Source organism: Pithys albifrons, chromosome 4 (assembly GCF_047495875.1).
Source record: "Pithys albifrons albifrons isolate INPA30051 chromosome 4, PitAlb_v1, whole genome shotgun sequence".
NCBI lineage: Eukaryota > Metazoa > Chordata > Aves > Passeriformes > Thamnophilidae > Pithys > Pithys albifrons.
Window position 1 is genome coordinate 22,548,902 of NC_092461.1, and position 24,727 is coordinate 22,573,628.

The 24,727-nt window shown below is 39.1% G+C and overlaps 1 protein-coding gene across 3 annotated transcripts in view; it reads left to right on the forward strand.

Moving 5' to 3' along the window:
- DDC (dopa decarboxylase) overlaps positions 1-24,727 on the forward strand; it is an 80,622-nt gene that overhangs the window by 11,476 nt on the left and 44,419 nt on the right. The window contains exons 1-4 of one of the 3 annotated variants that reach the window (XM_071553625.1): positions 7,794-7,898; positions 13,468-13,703; positions 21,325-21,438; positions 22,658-22,777. In XM_071553625.1, coding sequence (XP_071409726.1) covers positions 13,503-13,703; positions 21,325-21,438; positions 22,658-22,777 — 435 coding nt within the window. In that variant the 5' untranslated portion in view covers positions 7,794-7,898; positions 13,468-13,502. Of the gene's footprint in view, positions 1-7,793; positions 7,899-13,467; positions 13,704-21,324; positions 21,439-22,657; positions 22,778-24,727 lie in introns of those variants that run through there. The other 2 variants (XM_071553626.1, XM_071553627.1) reach the window with 2 other exon arrangements.

A 24,727-nucleotide genomic window follows, 5' to 3' on the forward strand; every position in this document is an offset into this window, starting at 1 on the left:
TGAGGGCACACAAGCTTCTCCCCCGCGACAAGGGGGTGTCCTCGGAGAAGACAGTGTAATTACAATAAAAAGATTAACACATCTTATATAGCTGACCTTGCCACCAGTTTTGATTTGTCAGCTTTTTGCAGGTTCAACTGCTCAGCACTATTCCATGTTAGAAGTGAATCCAGGACTTGTTTTCAGGAGAGAATTGGTTTTTTGAAAAAATACAGTTCCTATGGAAAACTGGTTGTTACTTTAAAAACAGAAGCCTCTGATAAGGTGTGGAAGTGTTTTGAAATGACTAAGATAGTGCATCAACATTTGTTGTATTCAAAGTAGCATAAAACATTCTTTTGCTCAAGAAAAGAAAAAGGGAACTGGAAGTAAAACAGAACAACTGTAGATGTAGAAGCACCATGCATTTATTTGAAAAACACCAAATAGGAAATATTATGAATATAAATGGCATGTCCAATAGATATTTAGCAGGACAAATATAGAGAGAAATATTAAATGAGTAGTGCTAGATGACAGAGCATAACTGAGCTGTGAGTAGCAGAGTTTGTGTCCTCTGCCATAATTTCTGCATCTTTCTCTGCTTCACTGCACAGCACCTCTACACTCCCAGTTTGATCCCAATTACAATATTCAGCGCATTTTTCCCAGGTTAAAAAAAAATTAAATTCAGATGCCTGATGAGGATGTGAATTCAGCTTCACTGTAAGAAAACCCACAGCTCCACCTATCTCTATTCCAAATTCAGCAGTCAGAGCCATAGCAATTGTTTTGAGTCTTAACATAGATTCTGGATCCTTTATTCCCCAGTCTTCTTTCACATTTTAGTTGAGGATGCTTCTGGTCATCTTGTCATCATAGTTTTACAACTTCTCTTCCTGAGAAGCAGCAGTAGCAGCCAGCAGAGCTGTAAGCTGCAGACTGGAAGTGTATTGTCTTGAGGATATAGAAATACTGTCAGGCTTTTTGTGACAGCTTGTTATTCTAGGATTGCTAGAAACCAACTTTTCTTTGTAAGTGTCCACTGAATGTGTAACACTATTTCTTAGTTGGTTTGGTTTTTTTTCAGTGAATAGGAAGTAAGGAGATTGTGCAATTCATCTCTTTTTTAACATCCCATTGAAGTATTTCCTTTATCTTAGCAATATTATAGGCTTGGAGTATTTTTGATGTGTTTGATATGCGTTGTACTCACAGGTGAAGAATCCTGAGTTACGCTTTATTTGTTTTTATATAGTAAATTGATTACTTCAGTTATTCTTCTTGAAGATTACAGTCATAAAATATGTAGACTACTGACCTGGGTTGTATGAGTTCATTATTGTGTAAGATAAAGAAAATAAATCATAATTTTGATGAAAGATTTGTGTGATTTTACATGTTGAACATACATATTAAGAATGAAAATTAGCAACCAATGTAAAATATTAACTGCTTTAAAATCATTCACTAGTCAAAGAATGTAGATACAGAGAAATTTTCTTAATGTTTGCTTCAGCAGGCAACAGGAATAGGTTTAGACTAGTGTGTTGTTGAAAGATAGAAACTGAAAATATCCCCTAAAATTCAGCAGCAGCTATAGGCAGGTAAGGTGTCCTGCTTTATTATATGTTGGAATGCATGTAACATAAATTGTGGTAATGATTCTCCTTCCCTAAGCATGCTTCCCCTCCATTCTGTATTCTCTGAGTATTGAAGAAGAGTGAACGATTACATTTATTAAACACTTTCTGTTGAAAAAGAAGAGATGGTAGAGATGGAACTCTTGAGACTACGCAGATCAAGATTGCTCCTAAACAAAGGAAATAACTTTTGTTAAAGCATTGGCAGGAAGGAAAAAACCAGAAATCTCAAAATTTCCAAAAGTTTCCTAGATTGTCTTTCAGAGAATGATGCAGAATGTCAGAATGCTGTAAAGGCAGGTGCTTCTGGACTGGCAGAATCCAGCCTGAGAATAGAGAGGTTCAAAATCTGTGTCTCTGACCAGAGACACTTGCCAGAGTTCTGCCAGAGGGAGGTGATGCCACTTTAAACCTGACCTAGATTTAGGCTGTTTGGATTTCAAATCCAGCTGGAGCCAAATGTGGTAGCACAGAAAAGTAAGCTGGAAGAGAACAACCCTTTCTAGCAAAATATTTTATGGAAAATTCCTCTGAGAACTTACCCAGAATTGCACAGCAAATAGCAAAGACTTGCATCTGTACTTGAAAGCAAGAACTTGAACTAAGGTCTCTGAGCACAAATGTAATTAATACATTGGACTGTCCTTCTTATTTAACTGTCTCCTCTGCCAGTCACATGTAAATCCTGCTTAAATGAGAGCCTGCCTCTCCGAATGTGGAAGCTGTGATTATCTGAGGTGTGGAAGTGAACAAGATCATAAGGAGAACAGATGGCAGTTCTGAGCAGGAATATGGCTGGCTGCACTGTGGTGAAGCTACCTGCAGCAGCTTAAGCTGTTATCTTTCCTGGCTTACTGTTTTCCCTCCTAGCTGGAGATTGCCTTTCTTGTGGCAGGAGGGGGCGTGTGAACACTTGGTGGCTCTGTCACCTAATGCCACAGGGACAGCCAGGTTCTTTTGGGGGTCTTTGGTAGAATGCCCCCAGGGTTTTAGGTGCAATTAGACTTCTATCATTATATAAAATACTTACATTTCAATATAGTTTATTGTTATCTACAGTTTTAAGCATTTTGTGTAGCTTATTATTGCAAAATTTTGATGAGTTATTATACTTGCCATCAAGCAGAATTTCTAGTAATGAGTGTAGCTTTTTTACTGTCTAGAGTCCTTAATTACTTATATGTTTAATCATCTGGACTCTGCAGATCGTGTCAAACTCTTAGTAGTTGGTGCATGGTACAATAATCATAATCTGGACTCAAACTTTACCCAAAAGAACATGAGTCACTCAGTCTTCAGAGGAAGAAAACAATACTGGCTGCAGCCCAGGCTACTGGGGGATCATGGGTTTTGCTGTCCAGCATCAGGACTTGCAGCTGCTGGATTTTATGGGCAATATGTCATGTACTGTTACACTTCTGTGTTCCGTAACAGGCAACATGACATCCTGGCAGCAGTGCTTGGTGGGCAGATAGTTTTTTCACGATGCTGCCAGGGAATCTGGCAGTTCTGTAATGGGGGTCATCACATCGTGGTGACAGCTACACTGTTGGAAAGAGGAAAAGAGAAGGAGGTGATACGTGATCAGCACACTTGTATTTTATGGCAGTTTTTCTTAGGAAATGGCATTGGTTATGCTAACCAGATTACCTGGGGTCAGGAGCAGGGCATCCACTGGTCACATGGCTCCAATGGAAAGCCATCATCTTAGTGTAAGTGCGTCTTCCTGCACAAACAGTTGGGGTGTGTACTTATCACTCCTACCTCTGAGGTGAAGACAGTAACCCACAGCAGAAGGTAGCAAATGTTACCTTACCCATTGGTTCAGCTCGAATGTGTGTTCATGACCAGGGAGACCAGTGAATGTGGAAGGTTCAGTTTCCATTCAGTTCTTCAGAGCTCAAGGTTTGTGGTATGTGTGAAGTAGTTGCCCTTTCTTAGAGAAAGTCCATGTATTCAGCAAGTTTTATGTTATAATACGTGTAACATCTCCAGATGATTTGGCTTGGTCTTTTCTAGAAAGGTAAGGTGTGTGTATTAGCACAGACTGCAGGGGAGCCAAAGACACCTTTGCAGCAAAGGTGACAGGGAGGAAGGGCAAGAAACACTAGTATGATCCCTTGCCATAGTATTTGCTGTAATCTGAGACAACTGGGCACCAACATGCACTTTATGAGGAGACTAGTGTTTTTCCCATCCTATAAACAGTGATTCAAGGCTCATATTGGTGGCAATGCTCTTCCAAGCCTATTGCTGCAAGCATGCCATGGTAGTGCATAGCCCTTCTGAGAAGGCATTAATCACAGTCAGTGACAAAATGTCTTCTCAACTCAGCGTTATGTGTTCTTTGATATCTTTACAAACAGTGATTCAAACAAATCACATATACATAAGAACAAGTGCTGCATTATGTTCCCCCTGTATCTCAAGCCATGTTTGTTCTTCATGCCTCACCTGGGTCTGTCTTTTCATCCATGCAGTGGACTATTCCATTCATAAACTGCTATAACTTGCTTTTCTAACATGAAGTCTTCATAGCACATTTAAGCCCTGATAGCAGTTCATCTATCAGCCACAGCTTTTGTGAGGCTCACAGTAGTCACTGCTTGGGAGAAAATTCTTTCTGCGAGCAATACACGTCTGGATGAGTGCCCTGGCAGTGCCTACGCCCCTAGGTAAGCATGTCTTCTCAGCTCACAGCAGAAGCTATTCCTATCTCTTTATTGGAAGAGTCTGCCTACTGTGATTGCAGCCTGCTCTCACTGTCTCTGTGACTCTTCACAGCCTGTCAGTTTTTCTGTTGACACTTTTGCAGTTCATCACAACCTCTCTCTTTCTGTAGGTTTGCCTCCATAAGAATAATGTACTCAGGCTGCCTATAACCAGCAAGTGGTACATTAACTCCTCCGAAGCTGTGTGTTTGAGTCTGTGTCCATGTTCACTTCATTAGCAGTCCCTTTTTATACTTCTTTGCTTTACCTTCACATGTTCACACAGACAGCAATAGGAACTGAACAGGGAAAACAAGTCACACATAAAATATTCATGAAGAGAGGATAGTTACTCTCCCAGTTTGTCAGCACTGTCTGAGATTCATCTGGCTAATCTCTTGCAAAGTCTGCTTATGTTCTGCAGGAGACTTAGGCTTTATCCTCATGCATTGCAAGTAATCCATCTATTTGTGTCTGAAGGCTTTATTTAATTCTTACTTTCTTCCAAAGGAAATGCACCTTTTGCTTTATCTAGAAAATTATTAGTTGCACATTTTGGTTAAAATACTCTCTTCTGTCTTGTCTCATCTTTGTGGCTTCTACAGGCTTGGACATTGTTTATGGAACAAGTAAAGACTTTTCATTCCAGTACATCTGAGTGATTCTCAGGTGGTTTTTTTCTTTCTTTTACCTCTTTGTAGGTAATTTTCATTACTGGTATTTCTACATTCATGGAAGAATATATTGGGGGGGGGGGAAATATACAAAGATGGGGCTCTACTACTGTTCTCTTTTTGAAGGAGCAATAGCAAGGAAAACAAGAAAAAGCCTCCAAATTGCATCCATGCACTACAGATACAATAAAATACTAAACAAAAAAAAGTCTTTTTTCTTATGCTTAGGCAACAGTGAGTGTTCCTGTTACACCAAATGTGGAAAACAGTCACAAACATTGTGCTAGTGAGATTCCTAATGAATTGTTTCAAATTATTTTCTCAGTGTCTAAAGTATTGATGACATCTGACTTAAAGCCCTTCATGTTATAGCTCAGAACAGGTTTGTCCAAATAATGTTAGGCTCAGTGAACTACAGCACAAACACACCTTGATCAAATTTAGTAACTAGAGCCACGGCAGGACGCTAGCATGAGATGAGTGTTAGGCTATTCAGGTGAGGGAAAAATGAAGTTAGGAGGAAAAACACCTAATCATAACTGGACTGAAGGCCTTGGAAAACTGCCTTTTAATTTTAAACTGCATTGTCCAAGGGTGGAAGAGGTGAAAACTATTAGAAAGTGGGTATAAACTGTTTAGCTTCCTCTGCTTTGATCCATGTCTGTGCACATGGCCAGGCAGTGGGACTGCAAAGTCACTGATAACATGTCTGCATCGTTTTCTGGTGCTGTGCTGAAGCCTCTTGTTCAAACACATCATCTATCCCTCCTTGTTTGCAAACCAAAGAGTTCAGCAGTGGTAATAAATTGGTACTATTATTGCATGGACACAGCATCACTATGTCATCATCAGGGTGACATACCTCTATGTGCAAAAACATATTGAATCTTGTCTCATGTTAGGTGTGAATAATACAGTCTGTTGGTTGCTTACCAACCAGCCCTGGCCTTTAAACCTTTTGGAATCATCTGTTATTCTCACACGCTTATATCTTGAATTTTGAAACAGTTTGGCAGTAAAGGGGAGATCTTTATTCATCGTGTTTCAGCAGCAAAAGAAGTTATTCTCTGTGAAAGAGCCAGCAGACTGAAGGGTCTGGAACAAATTCACAGGACCACATTAAGTCTGATTTAGCCAGCACCTGTGACACAAAACTATTGATCTTGCTTCTGTCTACTACAGAAAGATTCTGTTAAGCAAGGATTTGTGTATTGCTAACAGCTGATGATGAGAATTAGGAAAGTAGTTTGAGCCAGAAGAATTACTAGAATTGTAGAGAGACGTGGAACCTGCTTTTTCGAAGGGCATTTAATTCCTTTTCCAGCCTGCCTGTTGTACTTCTCACATGTTATTTCCTTTTTATTTGTGAGGAATTAAAAAACAAATAAACAACAACAAAAAAACAACTAATCCAAGATAGAAAATGTAGTTATTGTCTGTTCACAGCAAGCAGAGAAATAAAAACACAGCAGATGACTTTGAGGTGATATTTCAAAACTGATGAAACCAGCATTTTAGTACTCTAATCTTAATTTTAGTTTCCATTTTTTATTTCCTTTGAAAGTTACTTACCTTTTGCATTTGAGGGAAACGTTGAAGTGAGATTTCAGTTACCTTAAAGTTTACTAGAGATATCTTGAGTTTCTGCATCTCTTATACCCTCATAACAAATTTTGAATTTTCAGCCTCTTCAGTCAAATTCAGGGAGAAGTCAAAACCAGGAGAAGTCTCCAGTAACCTTGCACACTCAGGAGTTGATTTGTGGTGGAAAAAACATAGGAGCCAACAGCAACTGACTCTGGGATTTCTTGATGCCTTTCAAGGTCATAAACTAATCATTACAGCAGCCAAGCTGGGCACTGGAAATGCAAGTCAGATCACAGAATAGTCTCTAGGGCAACAAGCACAGTGAAATCAGCCAACTGACCTGGACTGCAGTTGAGGTCCTGTTTTCATTCTTCCAGAATTGTAGTGGAGTTGTAATTGGTCTTAAAACATTAGAAGAGCAAACATAGTCATGACAGTTTTAAAATACATGACAGGCAGGATTCCTTCCTCCTTCACAAAAAAGGTTGGCTCTAATATTGCAGTGTACCAGAGGTTGGTCTAGGAACAGTGACCACAGTGACCACAGCCCAGATCTGCCACACTATCTGCCTATAAGCTGTTCAGTACTATGAAATGCTGGCAGGGTTTTGTTTTGTTTTGTTTTAAATTAATTTGAACTACATAAAAATGACAGCAAGTTACCTGGATTAATCTAGGACAGAGAACTTCACATAAAACTTTTAGAATAGTAAAGCAAATCTTGAACACTAAGTATTGCTTTTAAATATACATATGATGAAAGAGAGAAACTGGAAAAAGTTGGATAAAGCATATCCAGGTATGATAATCCCACATATATACCTGTTCAGAATGTGGTATTTCAACCATATCTGTGTTTCTTTCCTGGAAGTAACATTTCGCAGAAGTGGAGCAAAGCACTTGCTTTTACTGCAGCAGCCTCAGCAGTCCCAGAGAGTGTAACACAGACCGGGAGCATGTGATCAGACACTCACAGCTAATGAACTCAGACTTGTTCATGGAGTCCCTGGAAGAAAGCACACGCCACAGTTAACACAGGCAGTGGCTGCTCCTCGGTCAGATCCATCTGTCTTTTGGGTAGCTTTTTTTGCTAAGTGTATTTTGGAGGAGGTGTGGGAGGAGGGAGAGATGCTGCTGCTGCGTGTTCAATGCAAAGCCCTTGGCTGTGATAGGCTGAAGGGACATGGATACTCTGCCTATATATGCAGGCAACTGCATCCTCTCCGCTTTATAGAGAGGAGAGGAGCAAAAAAAAAAAGACCGTGAGAAAGACAGAGGAGAAGGAAAAACCTTACCAACTTGCTGTAAGTAACATTCTTTTGTCTGTGAGGCTTTGTGGTTATTAAATTCAAGTAGGTACCTTTGGATTAATGCAACAATTGGTTACTGAGAGTGAGGGCTCAGCTAATAAACAGATAGCTTGTGTTATTTTAGGGATAATAATAATAAAAGCATTTATTTTTAATCAAAGTTTGCACAATGTGTTGTTTATCATTTTCATTTTGCTTGTTTTTACATCTGCTGTATGTCAGCTATAACTGTTTATGTACATTTATGCAGAATCCCATGTTTCCAAAAAGTTTGTATCTTGTCTTTCCCAGTACAGCAGTACTTGCAATAACCAAGTAGACCTTAAGAAATTCTCTGACAAATATTTTGAATAATAAAATTTCAAGATAATTTAATGAATAACTTTTTAGGATGAGTTCTTCCTCAGAAATAACCCTTTCACATCACTAGAGTAAGACCTTGGACAGAAAAATTATGAAGTTGCAGACTTTGTGCCGGAGACAGTAAAGAATACAGCTAGCAACTTCTTACTGGAAAACGTAATTTAAAAAATAAAACGTAAGGACTGTAACATATATTCCTAATTTTTGACTTGTGCAAAGGTAGAAGTAGAGAGTAGATCCAATTCTATTTTACTCATGCTGAAATAAAATTCTTTCTATGATCCTTTTTCAGGCAATAACTGCCTGCAGTGGAAGTTCAGCTTAACAGCAGCAACAGCTGCAAAAACCTTCGGTTGGGTTCAGTAGTAGGAAGTTCTCATGGCTTCGGTGGTGTCACTGTAGCACCACGAGCATTTCAATTTTTTTCTGCAACAATCAGTTGGCAGAATAGAAAATGCACTTGTCTCATTTATTTGAAAGATACACAGTTATTATTTTCTGTGAGTAAATACAATTACCAGTTTTAGTGTCTATGCATTTTTCCTCTCTGTATTTAATAATAGGAGCTGCTAAAAGATTTTATTATGTTAGCTGTTGTTTGTGTTACTTTGATGAACCGGAGAAGAGGCAGACATAAAATTATAATGTATCGAATACACTGCTCCTCATTTGTTCTTTTTTTTCTTTTTCCTCTTTTTTTTTTTCACCTTTTTCATCTTTTTTCTTCTTTTTCTTTGTCATAACAAATTTCCAGGTAGTATTTAGATATCTTTTACATTGACACTTAGTAAATACAAAAACACCCAAACAAACAGATTATAAGACTATAGACAATACTTTTTAACAGAAATAATGAAAAAGCTAAATTTATCAACATAATATTGTACCTATAAATGTACTTAATAATTAATTGTGTGCAAACTGCTCATTTGTATGGTACAGTTTCAAATAAAGTAAAAAAGGTTGCAAAGGAACATATGCAATCTAAAGACTAAATCCAATTTTTGGCAACTTCACCAAAAAAAAAAAAGTGTGGCCATATTCTAATTTCAGTTCACTGAGGTAGAAGTAGTTGAAACAAAGCAAGAAAGGATATGTCAGCTTTAGATTGTGTAGTGTACTTGTCCTCTGAAAAATTACAGTAAAATCAGAGACCAGAGAATTTATATATGAATAAATAATAAAATTAAAACACACATTGATATTGTTTAGGGTTTGATATGATTGTTCTTGTTTTTACCCACAGTTTAGAATAAAACTCAATCTCGAGTAAAGTAGGATTTGATCTGAAGTACACAAGTGGTGACAATAGTCATTGATTCATGCTGGGAACATAAATACTCAGATGTGATATATTTTTGGTAAAATTGTATTTTATCAATCAGAGTGAAGCTGTCAATGACTTTACATACAGACTACTTACAACGTGGTAGAGGTTGGTAATTAGGCAGGGTACCTCCTGAGAAGCTGTGCTCTCCTCCCTTGGGGTTCAGCTGGCAGATACTGAATATGCTGAAATTCATCCTTGGAGGTGTGTGATCTCTGAAAGCATGGACCCTTCCTCACTCTTTGGGGGCCTTCAAGAAGATAGACCACTATTAAATACTTTAGAGAGAGGCTTAGTTTCTCTGAAATTTCCATTTAGTTTTGGAAACTTGGCCTGCATTATTTTGCAGTTTAAGTTCCTTCAACTTAAGTGGATATTTTGAGTGCACAGAGAGTGTAACACTCATCGCTTCAGAAAATACTGATTCTTTCAAACAGTATTTTGGTTTTAAACCCTAAGGGCTGAGTTGTCTGAGGTATTTTGCTTCTTAGAAAATCACATTCTACATTTTTAAAATATACTGGCATAGAGGGAAGGTCCCTAAGCACTGTGTTATTATATACATGGAGGAGGTAGAACTATTCAGTACTGGTAGAGAGGTGAAGTAATTTGCATTTTTAGAGTGTTAAGAGTATTAACTGGTAAGCATTACAACTTTCTGTTGGATGTGGCTTCTATAGCAAATAGTACTTTCAAGCAGATGAAGTTAGACCTATAGCAAATGGTTCAGGAAGAGAATAAAAATAGGGACGAGAGTGTCAGTGGGTCTTGTCACTTACCGAGTGAAGATAAAAACAGTGACCACTGTGTTCCTGCAAGGAGTATGCCTTCACAGTTTCCCCATGAGATGTGTGTATTACAGTAGGTAAGGAGTTTTCAGGCAAGGACTTTTAGGAAGGAAGATACATGGATACAAAAATGTAGATTTTTAATTTCTCAGTATTTTCTTTGAGGGAAAGAAGAATGGGATACTTCAGACTGAAGCAGATTGATGTATTTCACTGGATCAAACTGAATTGTAAGAATTAGAGGATAAGTAATAGCATTGCAACCTCTGTAGCATATTAGAGATGAAAGGCTCCTATTCTTTATGCTTAAGCTTCCGGGTTCAGTTACATCTTCCATGCAAAACAGTGGGTTTCCCCTGTAATTTAATTCTTTATCCCAAATTGTAAGAATGGTATTGCAACAGTGATTTATGACAGAAGCAGTGAAGCCAAAATAGTGTTAGGATCTCCAGCTCTTGGGAAGAACTATAGTTAGCAAATAACAAACAAGATCTCAGTGATTGTCTAAAATATGTATTTTGTCAAATTGGGGTGACAAATTTCAGTTCCATGGTGATAGGGTGAAACCACAGAATGTGTATCTGATGTTTAGATTTAAATTTAATTTGCTCATCCTTATATCTGAACTTTGTCCAAACTTCTAATGATAGAAGTGACAATAAATTATATCAGCACACTATATGGGCAACAAGATGATTTAAATATTAGTTGTAACAGAAATTAATGTCAGATTAAAAAAATTGAGGTGGAAGAAAAATGGCACAAACTTTGTAATATATCTGTTGTGGTAAACATGATAAAGTAAATTAATTTTTGTCTGTGTGTTTGTGAGAAGTTTTGAGCTTACACATAACGCAATTTAGTTTCTGCCATTTGATTTATATTTGGGGAAAAGGCTAAGCAATCCACAGAAGTTTCTATGTTAAATGATGCCCTATATTTGATTACTACTAAGTAAAGCTGGGGAGTAGTATGGTGATACTCTTACATACTCCTACCTGTCTTGACATTGTCCTTATAGTTCACTGGATCTACAGATATGGAATGAGACATCCAGCTGAACTGATCCAAATGTAAAAGTCTGTGGGAATGAGTGGTTAGCACCAGTAGTGCTAGAAACACCAATCCTCAAGTTTTGAGTCAGTTCAGTCTCAGGCATCTCCCACTAATTTGTCAGTTGTGTGTTAAAATCTTGTTTTCTCAGCTTTCATCTTTGAAACCAGAGAAAAAAACCCGAGAGGTTACCTTGTGCAGGTTCTTTAGAACATGCTATAGCAATGAACCCACGAATGAAGTAGCATTAAAGAAATAATAATAGCATAAGTTAAGGGTTCAGTTAGAGATGTATTGAAAAAAGAAATGCAACAATACAGTATTTAGACTTTTTTTTTCTGACAAAAATATCTAAACCAAAGAACTGAGCCTCGTGGTGTAATTAGGTTGCTGCCATAGAGTTGCATATTGATAGCTGCAGTTCATGCTGAATTACTTAGAGAATTTATTAAAATTTTCAACTGTGAACAAAGATGTGTGACATGAAAATACACATAAGACTTGAGGAGTATTGAAGAATCATCCTGGTTTTAGGGAAGTAGAAACAAAACTGCTCCCTTAAACACAGTCTTTCAAAAAAGAGGTAACATGTAAAGCTGCCCACTGGAATCCTCTGTGGATCATAATGACTACTGGTAATGTATTTCCAGCAACTTAGTAGCAAGATCTGAGACAGGTCCTAATACCTTCAGAAAGGCATAGACAAAGCCAAATAAACACTTACATGATGGTTATAGAGAGTAATGTAACTCTAGTAAAATAGCAACAAGAACAGCTCTTCTCTGGGGAGTCTAGCAGTCCCTACTGTGCAGATCCTTGCTTTCCCAAGTGGTTCGTGACCTGCAGCAGCATGCAGCAGCTGCTCCACACAAATCCCAGGTTCTCTACTTGTAGCAGCCAAGATGGCTCTAGGACAGTGTTTATCAATGATGTCTTTCTTTGTGATGTCACAGTACTAATTCAAATGTATAAAGCCAAGAAGGGTCCCTTTTCTCAAAGTGATGTCCTCAGTTATAAAACCTTAGCACTTGATATCTGAAAAATTATCTCTTAATTACTGAATATTCACACTGTGCTTACTATATTTTTTCCTTACAACGTGAACTGAATGTATGTGAACTAAGCATAGTAATTCTTGACACCAGCAGCGAGTGTCCTTGTTTCACTTGCCAGTTTTCATACTAGCTCTCAAGGAACAGTATCACTCATTCTGAGTGCATAAAGTCTCTGGACACTTTAGGAATTGTGGTCTCAACCTTTACTGAGTACTCAATGCACAGCCACACAGAATAAAAAATTCATGTGAGCCAGGGTGGCAGGAGCAGGCACCTTAATATTATGAATTTATGTTTGCAAAGCACTTTGCAAGTGAACTTTAGCTCATCTCAGTGGAGCCATACAACACCTTGGGTCTGCTCACACAGTCTCTGCCTATCTCAAAGCACATCTGGAGCTCCAGCATAACACCTTGGAAATATGGACAGCCCCAGAGAGAGCTTCCTCACATCTTCCTGCAAAGTGCAGTACAGATCAACTCAAAGTAAATTCTAATTGAAACCTCATTAAGAGATAAGGTTGAGCAGGTGAAACAGCATGTGAATTTACAGTGAAAGAGTAAAGAAGCTGAATCTTGAGGCAAGACAGGAGTCAAGAAGCAGATAAATGACAGGGTGGCATGGTGGATCACTGTGATAACTGTGATTATTATAGCTTGTTATTACAGATTATAATAGAGATACACAGCATGCTATTTTCTTAGACCTCTTCTTTATAAGGCAGGAGGGAGTAGATTATATACCACTTAACAGTGCCACATCCTTGTATCAACCAGCACCTGTAGGGATTAAGTCTGTAATTTCTGAGATTTCATCAATGTGCTTCTACTGTTTTTCTGTTCTAAAGATACTATCTATCTTTATTAAGCTAATCTACATCATGACCATATGAGTTATCCTGTATATGATATAAATAACATGTTTAAGACTGATAAAGTTTTCTTTCAAAAATGACTTTTTTCCCCCTCTTTTCTAAGTGTTTTTCTGATAAAAGCCCTAAACTCTGATACCCATGGATGCTGCAGAATTCCGCAAGAGGGGGAAGGAGATGGTAGACTACGTTGCAGATTACCTGGAGAAAATAGATAAAAGACAGGTCTTCCCAGACGTGGAACCAGGATACCTAAGGCCGCTCATCGCAGACTGTGCACCTCAGGATCCTGAGAGCTTTGAGGATGTCTTTAAAGACATTGAGAAGATCATTATGCCAGGGGTAAGAAAAGTGGATCTGTAGTATAATATTCAATACTGCATTTAGTTTCTCAAGGACTTTGAAGAAAATGTGGGTTGAAGGTTATGCAGCTAGACCGTACCAATGTAAGTACCCACACTGACTAACTTTTAGAAGGCAGGAGTCTGCTTTACATGTTAAATATGATCTAACACTTTACACAATGTTTTCTGTTCTTCCTAGAAATAATCAAATAATTATTTTGCTTCAAGCAAGGCTCACTTTTGGAAATAATCCCCTTTCCTCCCTTGAATGGGTTAATGTAAAGCTTCATAACTTTCAATTTCATGTGGTATTTTTGCTACTGTCATAGCACAGTAAATATTTTACAAAATGGTATTTTTATTAGTCTGCTGTGCCTAAAGTGTTCCTTCAAGATGATCTTTAAATGTTAAAATTCTCTTAGGAGACTTCTTTTTATTACAGAGTTGACTAGAAAGGATTCTCCACAATACTTGTTCTGTTGACTTGTGCTCTTTGTGCTCTAAATGTCAACTTCTTTTAGTACCTTTTAAGGCAGATGGGCACTACCTAAATATTAGTCCTTGGATACATTGTTATTGCACAACAATGAAGAACAAGGCATATGGCATTTGTCCAGATCTGAATCTTTCCTGGTTTTCCACTCATGGTATACCTTTTTTATTTTGAATATATGCTTGTCTCCAAAGAGCTTTAAGTAGCTGGAAGAGGATTGAATTACAAGTAAATGTTAATGAGGAATATCTTCTTTGGATCTCTGCAATGACCGCCTTGAGTTGCTTCTCTAGATGTAGCTAGATTATATGATTGTGATGTGAGTGTACATCACAATCTGCAAATGTGTTTTGTCCGTGTGCTATAATACCAATTCCTTTTCATTGACCAATGTAAATATTTGATATTCAAGATGACTTTATCTTGTTTCCCTTGGAGCCAGCCCTGCTGTCCTTTAACAGGCAAAAGCTCCGCTGAAGTCAGTTGAAATCGCTCCACTCTTTTCAAACATTTGTGGATAAAGTCTTAAATCAAACAGAATTAAATCAGTGTTGATTAGATAATAGAATTATGTCCAACACATACTAATACTTTCATTGCTGCCCATAGGTATGATTGTATTTTCTTTTTCATTGGAGGGCAATAGTAATGTGTGTGAAGAAGAACACAAAACACTTTGCTTTGAACACTTAAAAACATTCAACAAAATAATGTCAAATTAAAAAAAATAGGAGATGCATCTTTTGAGAATAGAAAGTGAGAAATTGAATTCAAATTATGTCAATAACATGTCATGTTCCCTCTTAACTAAATTGATTTTTTCTTCATATTTACATGTCCGGCAAACAAATATACTTTTACAAAATGATACATTCTGAAGAAGAAATTTTCTAATGAAAATCTTTCCACTGCTGTGCAATGTTACAGTTAGTGACATAAAGAGCACAAGCACAAAAATCCCTGATTCTGTCTGTGGGGTTTATACTAAATGCTGAAGACTCATGTGCGCAGAATCACAATATTATAATATAGCAGAAATTGGATGGTACCTCTCTAGATCATTTGGTCCACTCCCATTGCTCAAAACTGGGTCATTTAGAGCAGGTTGTTTTGGGCTATGTCCAACTGGTCACTGAGTATCTCCAAGGATGAACTCTTCACAATCTCTCTGTTGTCCTGTTCCAAAGTAAGACCAGTCTCACAGTAAAAAAACCTTTTCTTATGTTTATGTGGAGTCCTCTGTGTTTCCATTTGTACACATTTCTTGTTGTCTTGTCATTGAATACTGCTGAGAAGACTGTGGCTTCACCTTCTTTGCACCCTCCCATGAGGTGTGTAAAGAAGGTTAACACATGACCAAGATACCCCCTGTGCCTCTTGTAGCCTGAACAACCCCAGCTCTTTCATTCTGTCATCATATGACAGATGCTGCAATTAATCTTCTCCATAGCATTTCACTGGAATAACTCCAGTATGATCATGTCTTTCTTTCTTGTACTGAAGAACCCAGTATTGGACACAGAATTCCAGGTGTGGCCTCACCAGTGCTGTGTAGAAAAGACGGATCACCTCTTTTAACCTGCTGACAACAGTTTTCCTGCAGTGGCCTAAAAGTGCTGTTGGTGCTGTTTTCTGCAAGGGCACATTGCTGGCTTATGTTCAGCTTGTCCATCAGGATCCCCAGATCCCTTTCTTCAGAGCTTCTTGCCAGCCAGTCAATCCCAGGCCTAAACTGGTGCAGGGGGTTGTTCCTCCCCAGGAATGGGATTTTGGATTTCTCTGTTGAACATCACGGGATTCCTGTTGGCCTATTTCTGCAGCCTGTTAAAGTCCCTTTGAGTTGCAGCACAACCATACTGTGTATCAAACACTCTTCCCAGTTTTATGTCATCTGCAACACTGCAGGGGGTGCACTCTATCCCATCACCCAGGTCTTTAATGAAGATATTAAACAGTACTGGCCTTTCCCCTTCATGAATTTTTGCTGTCTAGCCCAAATAACCTTCTTGTCCCAGGCTTGTAAATAGCTTTAAGATTCCATGACCTTCCCTGGGATTGAGGTGAGGCTTGTTGTTTCAAAGATCCTTCTTCTAGCCTTTCTTGAAAATAGGAGTGATATTTCCCTTTTCTAGTCCTCTGGAACTTTCCACAGTGGCTATAACCTTTCAAAGATATTTGAGAGAGGTCTCAGTGACCTCCTGTAGCTCCCGCAGCACTTGCGAGTGCATCCCATTAGGCTCCATGGACTCATGTATGTGCAGTTATTTAAATATATCCTAACTTGATCCTCCTCCAGGTGAGGTATTCCCTGCTAAAACTTTTCCCATGCATCTCAGGAGCCTGGGATTCCTCAAAGCAAATTTACCAGTAAAGACTGAGATGAAAAAGTCACTGAATGCCTCAGGCTTTTTCCTGCTCTTTGTCACCAAGTCCCCAACTCCATTCCACTGCATTTTTCCCATTTTCTTTTTAGTGCTAATAAACCTGCAGAAGGCTCTTTGTTTCCCTTCACATCCCTCACCAGATTCAACTCTAGATGACTTTGGCTTTCATAACCCTGTCTCTATATATTCAGACATTGTCTCCTGGATCACTGGACCCTCCTTGCTTTTCTTACATTTGAGCATTATCAGGAGCTAGTGCTTCATCTGTGATGACCTCTTGCGACTCTTGGTTGACTTCCTGAGTGTGGGATGGACAATTTTTAATCTTGGAGGAGGTGAAGCTTGATAATCAAACAGCTCTCCTGGACCAGTCTTCTGTCCATGTCCATCTCTAATGCAATTCTTCCAAGAAGGTTCCATAAGAGGCCAAATTCTGCTCTCTTGAAGCCCAGGATTATGATCTACTTTGTACACTTCTTCCTGCTCTCATGATCCTGAACTCCCATGATCTCTGCAGTCAAGGCTGCCTCTGGGTTTTACGTCATAAAATCACAGAATCATAGAATAGTTTGAGTTAGAAGGGACCTCAAAGATCATCCAGTTCCAACTTCCCTGCCATGGGCAGACGCACCTTCCACTAAACCAGGTTGCTCAGAGCTCTATCCAAACTCAACTGGAACACTCCTAGGGATGGGGCATCCACAGCCTCTCTGGGCAACCTATTCTAGTGCCTCACCACCGTCATCACCAAATTTCTTCTAATCTAGACTTTGCTTTCAGTTTAAAACCATTCCCCCTTGTCCCATCACTACGGGTGCTTGTTAAAAGTCCATCTTTCTTGTATTCTCCCTTCAGGTACTGGAATGTCACAATTAAACCTCCTCTTCTCCAGGCTGAACAATCCCAATTGTCTTAACCTTTCCTCATACGAGAGGTGCTCCATCAGTCTGAGGACTCTGTGACCCTTCTCTGGACCTACTCCAACAGGTTGATGTCCTTCCTCTGCTGGGGCTTCAGAGCTGGATGCAGTACTCCAGGTACTTGAGGGCAGAGGGGCATAATTGCCTCCCTGGACCTGCTGGCCACGCTGCTTTTGATGCAGCCCAGAATATGGCCTTGACCATACCATTCTACTTTGTAGGTATGTAGTCCCACACCATATCCCACACCCTCAACAGTTCCTCCACAGTTTCCTGTGTTAGGAAATTATCAATGCACTCCAGAAACTTCCTTGACTGATTGTGTCCTGCTGTGTTTTGTGTCCAACAGATGTGAGGACCATGATCTATGAACATGAGGTTTCTTCCAGCTATGCGAACACTCTATGCATGTACTACTTCTGATCAGGTGGTCTGTAGCAGACACCCACCCAAATGTTGCCCATCTTGAAATCTTCACCAGTCCCAATTCACAAACTCTTGACTGGCTCATTGTCCATTTGTAGGCAGAGCCCAGTGTATTCCTGCTGCTCTCTTCCATAAAGAACCACTTCTCTGCTATGCCTTCCTGGTCTGTCCTTGCTAAAGAGTCTGTCCTCATCTGCTGCAGCACTTTGGTCATAGGAGCAATCCCACTGCATCTCTGTGATCGCTGTGAAATCACAGCCATGTAACTGCACACAGCCTTCTGTTTCCTCCTGTTTGTTCCCCATGTGTCAGGCCATAGCATATAGGTGCTTCAGAGAGGCACTCGTTTATGTTGATTTCCTGGAAAAGATATGAGAGCTCCTCCCTCCTGCCCCTGCTATAACACTGTCCTCTCAGCACTTCCTTATTTATGTGGATACACTTGAGGTTGGTCTGACTTAGTTTTAGCTTCTCTTCAAGATCTGTCATGTCCACATTATCCTTCATCCTTTGGTTGCTGACACGCTCCATATTCCTTCCTTGATTGTGGATTTTCATCTCCTTCCCTCATTGTTCCTAATGGAAAACTCTCTCAGGATAGCCAGCCTATCTGTATAAATATTTTTGCCCTAATTGTTCAGGCTATATTTTTCCTTAATCTTCTTCCCATTTCTTCCTGACAAGACTAACTTAAGTCTATATAGTGTTTTTCAGCAATAGTGTTTTTCCCCTGTTTCACCAGGGAATGTCTTATCTCCATTTTATAAATGAAGAACTGAGCTTCTTCAGAAAGAAGAAGTAAAACCCTTGTTTTGCCTTTAAGCTATTAGTGGCCCATAAGTGATTCTTGTTTTGTTCCTGTTGACATCTTTACTGTGTTAGTTGTGTTCAGATGTTTGCTACTTATTGGATGATTGAAAATGTGAAAATGGTGTTCCTTCAGAGGAGCAATGATCAATTAATTGTGTGAAGCAATTATGCAGTGTTGTCTTTACCCTATAAGAGAAGAAGCATTCATGAGTGGTGAAACTTTTTTATGGACACTTATTGTGAAATGCAATGTAGACCTCCAAAGGGCAGTCCACCAAGTGATAATGACAATAATGGTGCCAAGTTCCTGATATTGGTGCAGGGACAGAGGGAGCAACCACTGAACTCATCTCCACAGCAGGAAGGGAACATGGAAAGGATCTGTGTATAAAAATATCAGCGGGAGTCACTTTTATCTCTCTGACTTGTTTTGTTCTCTTGAAATGTATCTCCTTTTTCAGAGCCAAAAATGATCAAGTGTAGTTGTAACTGAAAATAGTACTGAAGATGCTAATTTTTGTCCCATTGTATCCATTAATCTATGTATGTTCAGCTGAAGTAGCTGTCCTTAGTGTGTAGTAAGGCAAGACTGTTGCTTAGACTAAGCAAGCCAGAGAAAGACATCCTTAGAAGAAATTTTGGAAATCAAATGTCTCTGAGAAGCCCTAGAGTGGTAATTAGAGTGAACCCAAGACACTTGTGTATCATTATTTATCAGCCGAGGGCTGAAAAAAACAAGCATCAATTATGCCATGCTCTTTGCAATATTTGACTAAGTGTGTCTGTTCCAACGTGGTGAAAAAAAAGACTTTTACAGCTGCTTCCAGAGAAGGGGGAAGGGGAGGCAGGAGGAAGAACCGCAGCTGTACTTGCCTTAGGGCTTTTAGCTTTTTCGCTTTATGTGAGCAGTGTAACTGAAATCTGCTGTGTTTCATCAAATAAATGGTTCCCAGCAAGCAGTCAGTTTAACTTGATTACCCCAAGATGAATGTCACAAGTCTTACAGATCACAGAGCATTAAAGCGGGGGAGATGAGCAGTGGCAGCCCTGGCTTGTTATGGACATCAGTGAAAGTGTGCACAGGGGTTCTGTCAGAGACCACTGTTTCTTGATTATTTTCTTTTTTTCCTGTGAAGAACAAAGTCCCATCCTTTTTTTTTTTCTGATTTGTGAAGGAAAATGTTTGCTACAAGTGCTCTGAACTTTGTTACCAAAAGGAGATCCTGACCAAATATGGGATACAACTGAAAATATTCACAGTGGCTTGTCTTTGGATAGCTGATTTGATAGGTTTAGACCTAGTAATTGGTAAAAATGAAATCTTGAACATACCAGGTACAGGCCTAGTTTAGGCAGTGGGAAATTGTAATGGATGGGAGCTGTTTTCATATGAAAGAGATAGGAACATCTGAAATTTTATATATGGTCTACTACAGCAGGGAGAGTGATATATCTGATTCATTGTGTAAGCAAGAGTGAAGACAGTTTCCCCTTAGAGTGGAGAATGTCTCTTAAAGAAGAGCTGGTTCTTGGTATGAAGAAGGTTAGAAGAGGAAAGAAAGGGATATTTGCAGAATGCAGAAGGTGCAGTACAGTGATCTCTGAGTTAGCTTCGGAACCAGAAACTTTAGCACAGACTGGGAGAGAGGAGTGTAAAAGGTAAAATTCATGACAGCTGGAAATACAGAACAAAAACAACAAGGAAATGCTGAAGTCAGGCAAGAGAGAATGTGTATTCTTACTGTCCTCTGGTTGTAACATAAGAATTTAAAAGAAAAGTACAACAAGTGGAGTAAGAAAAGGCTGGCCTTCAAAAACTTAGCAGCCTGTGGGTTTACAGCCAAGAAAAAATCTTATACACATTCTGTTGAATTCTCACTTATAGTCCATCTAATCCTCTAGAAGTACTATTTGAAAAATTTGCCTTTTACCTTGAATGTGAAAACTGTTTTTGCCAAACGTATCACATGATCATATCACATTATTTCCACTGATCGTTGCAGTGTGGCCATACATTTCCTGTTTTCAAATTTTATTAGATTGGAGTTCTGGAGCACTATTAAATATCTCACAGATCCTTAAATTAGTTTAAGTATTCCATTCAGTGCCAGAATGTTAACAAATAACACCAGAGTTATTTGGTAAGAGAGTTGCTCAGAGTAAGCAAGAGAGTTCTGCGGACCTCTGCTGCGCTGAAGACACTCTTGAGAAGGCAGTTTCATGGCAGAGATGGAAGAACAAAATATCAGAGTCCCTGACAGCAGAGGCTGAAGAACAGTGTCCTGCACAGAAGCTTAGGCTGCCACAGCCCAGGCAGTTCTTGTCTTCTAGGCAGACAAATGGAGAACTCTGATTTTGGAACTGTTCAGAGGTGGGGGGTGAGAACTAGTTTATTTTTTGAGTAAAAGGTAGATAAAATATTGTGAAAGAAACAAGGTAAGTTTTTCTAAAAAATGGGATTCTGTGTTACAGCCAGGTAGTCAAGAACTGTTGGCTTGTTGCAACCTCTAATCTTCTGATTTTGTGACAATTTGTTTAGTTAAAGTAACTATTAGTTAAAAGTAATTATTTTCTCCCTTAATACAGGTGACTCACTGGCACAGCCCGTACTTTTTTGCCTACTTCCCTGCAGCCTCTTCCTTCCCAGCTCTTCTTGCAGACATGCTGTGTGGTGGAATAGGATGTGTGGGCTTTTCTTGGGTAAGTTTACTCTGGTGTGTGGTAATGGTGCTTCACCTTGCCAAGATTTTAAGCATTTCAGTAACATTCTACAATGAAATTATTGATTAATAGCAGTCACAGGACTATTTTTGCAAGTAAATTTCCTTGACTAATTCAGTATTTTCACATGGACACCCTGAATAACTCCAGGAATACAAGGCTATTTCCTCTTACAAGTTTTGCTCTTGAAAAATCACCAGCATTTAGAGTTAGTGGTGGCAATGCAAACTTACTGGTTGATGCCGTGAGAGAGACCAAAAACAGGACTCTGAGCAGTTAATGTGGGATAAGATAGAAAGGGACATTCTTTAATGTCCAGGCTTAGGGCTTTTAGGAATACATGATGACATTTTTGTGCTCTCTTGAACACTGGTTTCCATGGTTTTTATAATATTGCCCACCCAATCATTACTTTACAAATTTCTCAGTCCAGCCCCAGTCCCACCCCTGTGCCATCCCCCAGGATTTGGGGCTGGGGTCGTGGGACCCTCTGTTCTTCATTTTTCTCTTCCTTGGGCTTTTGGAGTTCTTCCAGTGTTCTTAGACTCAAGGTTGTTGGTTTATGTTTGGTCTTCTTCTGCAGGCCTTTCTGATAGTCTTCAGCTTTTCTGCCTTGAAGAGAGCCTAAATAGCTAAAAGAATTTGAGCTACTAATCTATGATAGGGGTTAGGATGCATAAACAGTGAATTTAGTCTGCCAGAATACTAGCATACTAAAAATCTACTTTGCTACAGCTGCAAATACTTCTGAAATCTATACAAATGAAAAATCAGAAACTTCTTCGGCATCAGGTAATTCAATAAGTAATATGACTATTGTCTATCACCCAGAGCTGTTATTTCTCATTGCATCTGGATTAATGGAAAATTGTGTTTAAAAACCACATTCATATGAGGTGGACTCTTCTAAAAAGAGGCTGGTACTTGATGTCGAAAAAAAATGCAAGATGCAAATCCTAGCTTTGACTTTTGAAAGTTATGGTTCTATGTAAGGCCTGTTCTGACACTTTTTTAAGTAAGTGTTTGAAATAACATGCAAAAAATGGTCTTCAGGTCCCTAATTTGGCTGGTGACATTAGTCATCTAGTCTCTTCCTCTATGGTCAAAAGACAGGGAAAGAATTATTCTTGCTCTAGTAGATGTTGTTTCTCTTCATGGTCTAGTGAGGTTTTTCCCTCTGTTCTATTTTTCAACACAGGCTGCAAGTCCAGCTTGCACAGAGCTGGAGACTGTTGTGCTGGATTGGCTAGGGAAGATGATTAATTTGCCTCAAGAGTTTTTAGCTGGGAAAGATGGCCAAGGTGGAGGAGTCATTCAGGTAAGAGGGGACCTGAAAAAAGAATAAGAATTGAGTTTGTGAACTTTGTGATTTTGTAAAATCTTTATACTAAGACACTGATAAAGGGAATATACTTTTATTTTGTCACATGGTTTCCCTTCTGTACTGGTTTAAAGGTAAACCTGCAGGAGAAACAAACCCACCACAGAGATTGTAAGTCAGTTACAATTTAATAAAAATATTACAATGAATGCAATAGCACAAAGAGAAAATGGTTTTAACCCACAAAACCCAGAAATGTAACCCAACACCCCGGGCACGAGCACAGTGGTGTTTGTTAGTCCCTGTGCTGAGACCCACACGGTTCCCACGAGTCCAAAGTAAAGGAGGTGGGAAAAAACCCTGTTGGTGCAGATGATGGTTGCAGTCTGGTTGAGAGTGGTGGTCTCCTCCCTGTCAAGGTTCTGGTCCTCCTCTGGAACAATGAGTGGTTCCCCAAATCCCCAAACCCCCAAGATTAGATCCCCTCAGGTCCAGGTGGGTCAGTCCAGTACCTCCCTCAGGGCAGGGAATTACACAATGAGTGATCTCACTCTGTGAGTCATAGGGTATTTTGGAATCATTGATGACCCGTTAGCAGACATGACACCTCAGGCTGGGTGTGAAGGTGCTAATGGCTCCCTGGAGGGGAGTTATCAGAGCTCTTACCTCACAGGTGTCTTTTACACCCAGCTCACACCCTGAGGGATCAGATGTGCCTTGTGCAGCTACTGCAAATGGTCCATTGTTAACAGCTCTTGGGAAATGGCATAGAGGGTTTAGAATATACAGCTTTGGTCACCCCCCCACAGTGATAAACTGGTCCCAGCTTGCTAAACTAGGACACTTTCCAATTATCAAAAAGCTTGATACTCTGTGAAAAGGTCCATAGATGAGTAGGATCATTCATGAAAGTAATGGTTTTGCTTTTAGAGCAGCTCATTTCTGAAACACCTTTCCATGAAGAGTTGCTAGTAATTCCATCTAAAAGCAGAATTTAGGCTTAAAATTCCAATCAGAATCATGTAGGATGGAAACTTTAATTTGTTGGTGTGTGAATTGAGCGCATACTTACCAACAATCTGTGGCAATGTCTCATAACTGAAATTAGAAAAAAACCTTCTCAAATAGAAACATATCTGAGGATTTCAGTAAAGCAGCATGAAAAGTGTTTAAAGAGGCTTCCGTGAAGCTCACCTTACACATGTGCAACTGTTTACTTCAGTGAGTTTCCAAAAGAGCCTTCCTTTTTTTTTTTAAGGAAAAAAGGTGTCAAAGATCTATCAATAGATTACGACATATGAGATAATCTTCAAGAAGTAGAAATAGCAGAATGTAGTAGAAAGTCTGTGAGTCTTTGTCAAAGAATTTGAAATTATTTTAAGGGGTTTTCCTTACATAATGAAAAGAAATAGTGGAAAATTATAATAGTATGAAGAGCTGCTTAAAATTTGAACTAAGAAATAGTATCAGTAGATAATGTAATTTTCAGACTACACTACACCTCTAAAATAGAACAAATCCCCAAACCTTGACATTGATTGCTTAATGAGACCTGCAATGTCTGAACAGGTAATGGGAACAATAATGAATATGTCATCAGTGGGCAAACTTGCCTGCATAATAAAGCTGTGCTGTTTGTCAGCCATGGCCCCACTGGCACATGGTCATTCTGCAAATGCAACTGTGGTCACAGCTATTAATCCATCTAAAATAGTTAGAGTAGTGATTTCTACTATTAAAAACTCTAAATTTTAAATAATTGTTCAGCACTTCTTTGATCATCTCTGGAGTGTGGTTATTCAAGGCCAGGGCACAATCTGTATTGTCCTAAGACAGGCTTCTAATATACATCTAATTTAGATGCTAGATCCAGAGGCTTCTTTCTCTGATCTCAGCTGCAAATGAGATCCTACAGCATATTCCAATGCATTCTTCTCAACATCTTCC